Raw genomic sequence first — 8,676 nt, 5'->3', positions numbered from 1 at the left:
TGGAGCAGACTGGGGTGACAATTCTTCAGGTGGGATATCCTGGGGTGACGATTCTTTAGGTGGACATTCTGGGGTGACGATTCTTCAGGTGATCAGATGAAAGGTCGTTTCTTCCAAAGTTTATTAGCTTCATCTTAAGTTTTCACAATACATTTTTATACTTGTATAAAAGTAAATAATTTTCTTTGGAACAGTGATAACATTTGTTAATCATTATCTGCGTCAATTTGAGTCATTAACGGAGGCAGGCAGTGCAGCGCGAGGCTATGACCAAGATGGAATACCTCTTCAGTGACAACAAACATTCGTATGTGGCTGCATGATAGAGTTACACATAAGGTTAAGCAGCATGGTGATTTGGTCAGACAGCACGTCCTCTCCTACGTGATGGTCGTCTGTACACCTGAGGTGTTCACTGGTGTACACGGAGCTGTCCACCAGCCCTCGACGGTACAGTTCTTCACACTCGCTGATCCCCGCCAGGTTAAGCGGCACACCAGTGTCCCACCACCACACTCCACCACCTGTCTCTCTAGCGTCCAAATAGTCTTTGCTGGTCCTGGTAGTTTGTGGTCTTACAGTGTTGGGTATGGGACCCAGGGGGTTGGGGGAGTGTTGTTTTAGAGACCCAGTGATTGGTGTTGGAAAGGTGTAGGAGACGTGGGGCGTGGCAGGAGAAAGGTGGTGGTCTTTATACTGACGGAGATAATACTGGAACAGCATCTCGCTCCAGTCGAAGGTGGCATCCCCTAAGATTGACGCCTTGTTGTAGATTGTTCCAGTAAGACTGTGCTCCCTGTAGCGACCCTGAGACACCACCAACACCCGCGTCCTCTGAGCGATCTGAAATCAAAATAATTTTCACGGAACTTTGTGTCTGTGGTTACCGCGGCGGGATACCAATACACTGAGTTGGCCTTCCAGCAATTCCTGAGTCGAACTCCCAAGAAGACAGTGTGTGACTAATCCAGTGTGACACAGTTGTAGTTGTACCACCCTATCCTGAATGATTTCCCGCAAAACACAAACACGTTTATAGTTATTAAGATGAAATTCATAAATACCTTACTGGTTAACTGATAATTACCAGAATGAAGGGAGAGATGTATAGTACAGTGCCAGTTGTGTTTCAACCTGTTATAATTTCATGTCTAAACGAGAGACATACAAAAGATAAAAATAAAAAGATTGATAAAAAAGGAATAGGTGAAAAGGTGACATAGTGAATTGGGTAATTCAAGTTCGAGTAAAAGTGTATTGAAGGAAAGACATTTAAAGATAATGGTGAGGATGAGGAGGTGAGGGAGCGACCAAAAGGACTTACTGACCTGGTGTAGGAGAGGGACGACCTGTTGATGCATCTCTCTCATGACCTCCAGCACGTCGGCGGTGTAATTCATCATCATCATATGTAGTATCATCCACGACGTGTAGCCTGAGGAAGTGGACGAGGAAATACACCCTGTCTCTCATCTGTCTTACTCTCTCTAAATATCCATCAATCAGTGTTATACCTGGTGTTCCCTGAGGACAGATGTACCTAATGGTGGGTGTGAGACAATCTGCCGTCACTGAGATAAGTATAATGATAAAATAACCATGTTGCTATACAATTGTACACATATGACAGAAAAAATTCTCATTTCATTATATACATACTATATACAGAAACAATTAAGAGCATTAAGTCGATTTTCAGATACTATATTTTCGATAAGCTTGGGCGCGATCGGTGAATTACGTTAGATTATATCAGGTTTGGTTTAACATAAATAAACGTGTGTGAACTCAGCTTTGTTCTCACACAAAATATGTACAGCACATCTTGTGCAGTACATAAGACAATAAATATCTATCATGATTCTATTATGACACCTGCTTATTCAGACAGCAACTGAAGCTAAGCCAGACGAGCGCTCGCCCGCCTCCTACCTGCAGATCTTGCAAAAGTCCACCTTATAATATCATGGTTTTAAAGTCTACGCCAGACGAAGCTTCGCTCACTAACTGCTTGCAGTGGAGGTGTTGTGGGGATGTTGTCTTACCTATTATAAGGATGTGAGGGAGCGGGTCCTCCCTCTTGGCCCACCGACTTAGTTGTCTCAGTTCCTTGGTCTCCTGAACCTTGGACGGCGTTACCTCCATGAACGTCCTGAAACTGTGACCCAATTACTGACGGCTGTGACTTTGATACCAACACCAATATCGATGATAAGAGCAACAGCGCTTACTACAGCAGAGATAACAACAGCAACAACTTAAGAAATAACAGTAAAATAATCTCAATAAGTCAGATAGAGTCAGGCAGGGAATAGAGTGACAGCAGCTGACAGTAACAGCTACCACTAGTTCAGCTGAGAGTATCAGCAATGACTTATTCTTAGACCAGCTGCAGGAAGTAGCTAACAGTAGACAGTAGAGAACAGCAGCAGAAGCAGTACTAACAGTACAGCTGTGAGTCGTGGAGGTCATGCAGTAAAAAACAGGGAGTAAAAAACATAAAAGCGACACAATTTAAACATAATTTAACATCACAAAAGATGTTAAGTCGGACAAACCCAAAACATAAGAAAATTTATGTAAATAATGATTATAAACAGCGTAAGCATCATATTTCAGAAACATTTCTCAGTATCCATTAGAACATCTCAAATGGAAATGTAACATCACATATATCACACATATTGTAAAATTAACCAGTAAAACATTCCCAGCATAATTTTAACATCACTCAGTAACCAAGAGGCACCATCCCAACATCAGTAAACACTCCCGCCATACTTGAAGGAGATACGGAGGCGCGGGTCTACAGGTGTGGCGGCCTCCGTGTCGGTGAGTAGCTTAAAGGTGGTCCTCCTCATCTCCTCGTAGCTCATGGTTGTGTTCTGCGGCCACCAGAGATAACAACTATAAGTCTTTGTCTTTATTAATATATATATATTTATATATGAGAACAGAGAAGGACAGAGAGAGAGAGAGAGAGAGAGAGAGAGAGAGAGAGTTGTATGTAAACAGTCAGTGAGAATATTCAGAAGTATCAGTGACTCACCAGAAGGTGGATGAGGTACCGATATTCACTGTCGGTTCTCTGAAGAAACTCATAAAACAATGCCTTGATTTTTGAGTCACCCAGGAAAGCGATCCAGAGGGAATTCTTGTTCTTGAGTCTATGGGCGAAGCAGGCGGTGAAGGATTGCGGGTGATCAAAGGGCACTATGGCACAGGGCACGTAGGGCAACACTCCGCCGTTGGCATCAATCCTACTGTTAAGGCGGAGGATAGGTGTTTGACCTTCCTTCTTGTGGTCATCCTCTTGACTCTTGTTAGTGTGGTGTTGAAAGGTTAAGAGTGTAGGAAGCAGCTCCGCCAGACTGCGGTAATCCTCGGTGGAAGCTCCAGACGACGACAACCTCTTCCGCAGCAGGTGTCTCACCCCTTTGACAGCCGCTGACCGGTGTTGGTCTCCCCGAGGGTGTAGCGGCGTCCACCTGTCGCTCGTCAAGCTGCTGTTGTCTGCAGGATATTGTAGCAGGTGAGCAGCGAAAAGTGTTTTTTCATCTGGCACCCCAGTGATAGTGAAGAGGGAGCGACACCTGTCTGGCCTGTTTCTCCACGGTAAACATGTGGTCCTCTCCTCTGCTCACCAGCCTCCTCACTATATATGTCACCATCTTTGTCACTCTCCTTTACATTATCCTCTTGGTAAACGCTCACCAACAAAACGAAAATTATTACTGACGCTGTAACACTTTTTTTATTACAACACTTTTGTATAAGATTTGATCGTAGCACAAAGACCATCTTCCTCGAGCAGGGGTTAACCGTTTAAAGGGCAGTGTCCCACTTAGGTATTATATTCTGGTTGACACCAGAAGATTTTACTCAGCTGAGAGTAACCACTGCCACTCAAAGGGTTAACAGCGATACACAGTGAGGTGAACACGAACCTTCTCTTCACACCTTCAATATATACACCAACTTTTCCTCTTCCAGTGTTCGTTCACCTGGGCCTCACTTGTACTTATATAGTTGCTGAATGTAGATTAAAGTGTTCTTCAATAACAACAAGAGTGTCTCAGACATCATAAGTGAATTATGACACGAGAGATAATGTATGAGTGTGTGACTTGTGTTTTATATTGAGCCGGACGGAGGCAGCGGCCACCCTTACCACACACCGAGACAAGTGCAGCATGTTGACCCCTCACAGCCACGTCTCAGCCTCGGAAACACCTCAGTTTATCACTTTAGAATTTCCTATAATTTTCCTTCAAATCCAATATGGCCGTCAAACTCCAAAATGGTCATTTTAATGCCGTTAATTTACATTGAGTTTCTGTAGCTTTTGTTTGTCTTGGTTTGTATATTTGTCTAGTGTAGAGATTTCTGAAATGAACTAAATATTTATACAAAAATACTTAGTAACGTTTAAGTTAGTTTAAACAGGCAAATGTAATACTGTAAATTGACCAGGTTCTCCCTTACACCTACATGGAATACCTACACAGTACACCTTCATGGCACACCTGCACAGGTAGTGCGGGAGGAGCGGCGGCAGCGTCTTACCGGAGTTGGCGCTTGTCTGCCTCAGTTTGCAGTCGGGGTAATTCGAAAGTATTGGCACCTTCTTGTGTTTTGCTCCTCCAAGCGTTACGATGTGGAGTAATCGTCTACCAGGTGAGGGGGTCGATTTGGAACTTTTCAGGATGTCTTAAGACTATCCTTATACCTTTTCAGTTGCCCTCCAGTGTTACATTTACTATTCGTTAGGTGACTGTAAAGTAGCTACTTTGGCAGTCTACTTTCGCCCATGCGAGCAATGTAGCCTGTCCAACGTAGTTCTTCATGGATAATGGTAGCCTCGATGGTCCTACAGTTGGTGTCAGTGAGAATACTAGCATTTGTTCTCTTGTCTTCCCGGCGAACTCGGAGGATGGAGCGTAGACTACGTTGCTGAAAGTTTTCAAGTGCCCTGAGGTGCCTCCTGTATGTGATCCATGTCTCGCTGCCGTATAGCAGGGTGAGGAGGAACACTGTTCGATATACGTGCAACTTTGTAGATAATGTGAGCTCCCTACAGCTTAAGAAGCGGGTACGGAGTTTGCCAAAGGCTTGTGACGCACATCTAATTCGATGTTGAATCTCTTCATCGATGTACGCGGTGGTGGACACGTGGGAGACGAGATACTGAAAGTGGGTAACATTAGAGAGGTTAATACCTCTGAGCTGGATGGATGGTGGAGGTGTGGCTGAACCAGGGGCTGGTTGAAAGAGTACCTCATTCTTATGTACATTCGCCTCAAGGCTGAAGTGTGCATACGCATCTGCATAGGTGTTCAGGATCTCCTGTAGGTCGTACTCTGTGTGACGGACAAGGGTGAGGTTCGTCTGCATACTGAAGTTCAATAATGGAAGCAGCCGACACCTTCGTGCTTGCTTGGAGTCGTTTTATTCTGAGAAGATCTTTCATCCCATACTCCATGTCCACCCGCCGGCTAAATTGTTGCTGAAACGAGTGAGGAAGGCACCCAAGAAAATGGAAAAGAGAGTTGGTTCCAGTACACATCCTTGTTTTACCCCTGTTTGTATGGGGAAGAACACAGACTGGGTGCCATTGTGCATGGCACTGCTGCCATTCAGGCTATCGTGGAGTTACCTCACGGTGGCGATGAATTTCAGTAGGCATCCCAAATGGCTGAGGGTGCGCCAGAGGGCTTCCCTGTTGACTAAGTCGAAGGCCTTGGTTATATCGATGATGGCAATGTACAGGTCACGACGTTGTTTCCTGCACTTTTTCTGTATCTTGCCGGTAGCACAGATAATGTCAGAGGTGCCACGTAATGGTCTAAAGCCACATTGAGACTATGGAAAGAAGTTTTCCGCCTGAGGAAGAAGTCTGTTTCGGAGGACTTGGGCAATAATCTTGCTAGCTACGGACAGCAGCGACATCTCGGGGTAGTTGCCATTGTCTGACAGATCACAAACAAACACACACACTCTAACGAGCGAGATAGTTGTCTCCCGCTTGTTTGCTTGTTCACGGCCCCACTAAAAGGGGGGGGGGGGAGACGGAGGTGAGAAGCTCGTCAGACATGATCCAGCCTTCACCACAGCCGATACTTCACCGAGCTGTTCTATCCCAACTCTGGTTGTGTACTAATTGGATTTTCCTTCTGCACCAAGTGAGGAAGCTGCCCTGGACTTTCCCCCTGAGAGCTGATCACAGTTTTACCGGAACATTCTACAGGGCTGGTTAGAGGGAATTTTCATCTGCAGCCGGAGGAAATACCTGTTCTTTGTTTTACTGATTGTTTTGTTTATTTATTTTTTGTGTGAGTGGTGTCAGAGTTAAGTTTTTGTGATTATTTTCTTAGTAAAGAGATGTCAATCTCTAACGGTTGTTTATTACCTTAGAGCAGACCAGGCTTTACACACACACACACACACACACACACACATGTCATGTACTCATACATCCTTCACCCTCACTCCTGTACTGATACGCTGGATGTGTCAACCTTTTCAGATTACAAGTCTATTCTCTCATTGCTGGATTATGCCGTGACATGTCCAGGGACAAAGAATATTTTCGGGCAGGTCTCACCATGAGTGCTACCCCCGGAGCACAGGTTAACTGAAGTTGATTAAAGTATCTGAGGAAGGAATTATATTGATAAAATATTTTTTTATATTTCTCACATACCCTCACACATGCATACACGTCACAGCAGCCTCACACCCTCATACCAGCCTCACCACCCTCACACCAGCCACACACTCTCACATCATTCTCACACCAGACTCACACCTTCACAATCTCACACCATCCTAACACTCTCACACCAGCCTCGCACTCTTAAACCAGCCTCACAATCTCACACCAGCCTCACACCCCCACACCAGCCTCACACTCTCACACGAACCTCACACCCTCACACTCTCACACCAGCCTCACACTCTCACACCAACTTCACACCCTCACACCAGCCCCACACTCTCACAACAGCCTCACACTGTCACACCAGCTTCACACTCTCTCACCAGCCTCACACCCCCCCACACCTCAGCCCTCTCTCCCACACCTCAGCACACCAACTTCACACCCCTCACACCAGCCCCACACACTCTCACAACAGCCCTGCACCTCACACCAGCTTACACTCTCACCAGCCCCCACACCCCTGGCCACACCAGACCTCACACCTCACACCAACCTCCTCACCTCACATCAGCCTCACACTCCCACACCAGCCCCTCACACCTCACTGAACAGACTCCCTACTTCCCACACACCAGCCTCAGACACGCAGCACAGCCTCACACTCTCACACCAGCCCCACACGCTCATGCTGGTCTCAAATCCCTCACACCAGCCTCACACCCTCACAACAGACTCACACTCTCACACCAGCCTCACGCACGCAGCAACAGCCTCACACTCTCTCAACAGCCACACACTCTCACACCAGCTTCACCTAACACAACAGCTTCACACTCTCACACTAGCCTGACACTATCACAATAGCCTCACACTCTCTCACCAGTCTCACACTATCACAATAACCTCACACTCTCACACCAGCCTCACACTATCACACAAGCTTCACACTCTCACACCATCCTCACATTATCACCACAGCCTCACACACTCACACCAGCCTGATACCCTCACAACAGCCTCACACATTCACACTAGCCTAGCACCCTCACAACGGCCTCACACCTTCACACCACCCTCACACCCTCACACCAGACTCACATTCTCACACCAGCCTCGCACCCTCACACCAGCTTCACACTCTCACAACAGCCTCACATCTCACAACAGCCTCACATTCTCACACAAGCCTCACACTCTCTCACCCTCAACGAACCCCACACCCTCACACTCTCACACCAGCCTCACACCCTCACCCTCTCATACCAGCCTCACACTCTCTCTCCCTCAACCAGCCCCACACCCTGCTCACCTCACTCCAGCCTCACACTCACACCAGCTTCCACACCTTCTCACCAGCCCCACACCCCTGCTGACCAGCCCCACACCACCCAGCCTCACACCACACCCCACATGCCCCCACACCTCAAAACCCCAAACCAGCCTCAAACCTTCCCCACACACTCCCACACCTGCCCCACACCCTCACACCTCACAACACCCCCACACCTCAAACAAGCCCCACACCCCCACACACTCACACCAGCCCCACACCCTCACACTCTGGCCAACAGCCCCACACTCTCAAACAAGCCTCACACCCTCACACTCTCACACCTGCCTCACACCCTCACACACTCACACCAGCCTCACACTCCCACACTAGCCTCACACCCTCACACAAGCCTCACACCCTCACGCAAGCCTCACACTCTCTCAGCAGCCTCACATTCTCACACCAGCTTCACACTCTCACACTCTCACACCAGCCTCACACTCTCACATTCTCACACCAGCCTCACAATCTCACAGCAGACTCACACTCTCACATTCTCACACCAGCCTCACACTCTCACACTAGCCTCACACCCTCACACAAGCCCCACACCCCCACGCAAGCCCTCACCTCTCAGCAACCCCTCACATTCTCACACCAGCTTCACATTCTCACACTCTCCCACCAGCCTGCCTCCTCACATTCTCCTGCCTCACACTCTCCACACCAGCCTCTGCTCCTC

General features: G+C 47.4%; 1 protein-coding gene across 1 annotated transcript; it reads right to left on the bottom strand.

Moving 5' to 3' along the window:
* Positions 1-303: 303 nt before the first annotated feature.
* LOC121878289 lies at positions 304-2,155 on the bottom strand (the record flags this gene model as incomplete). The annotated part of the gene is made up of 3 exons (XM_042384381.1): positions 2,046-2,155; positions 1,329-1,435; positions 304-843 (listed from the first exon to the last, which is right to left on the bottom strand). Coding segments are annotated over exons 1-3 (747 nt in total), but the record flags the coding sequence as incomplete, so codon positions are not given.
* Between the last annotated feature and the right edge of the window lie 6,521 nt (positions 2,156-8,676).

Source organism: Homarus americanus, unplaced genomic scaffold, assembly GCF_018991925.1.
Source record: "Homarus americanus isolate GMGI-L3 unplaced genomic scaffold, GMGI_Hamer_2.0 scaffold41891, whole genome shotgun sequence".
Classification (NCBI taxonomy): Eukaryota; Metazoa; Arthropoda; class Malacostraca; order Decapoda; family Nephropidae; genus Homarus; species Homarus americanus.
The sequence above is the reverse complement of the archived record's forward strand: the minus strand, read 5'-3'. Positions and strand labels throughout refer to the sequence as shown.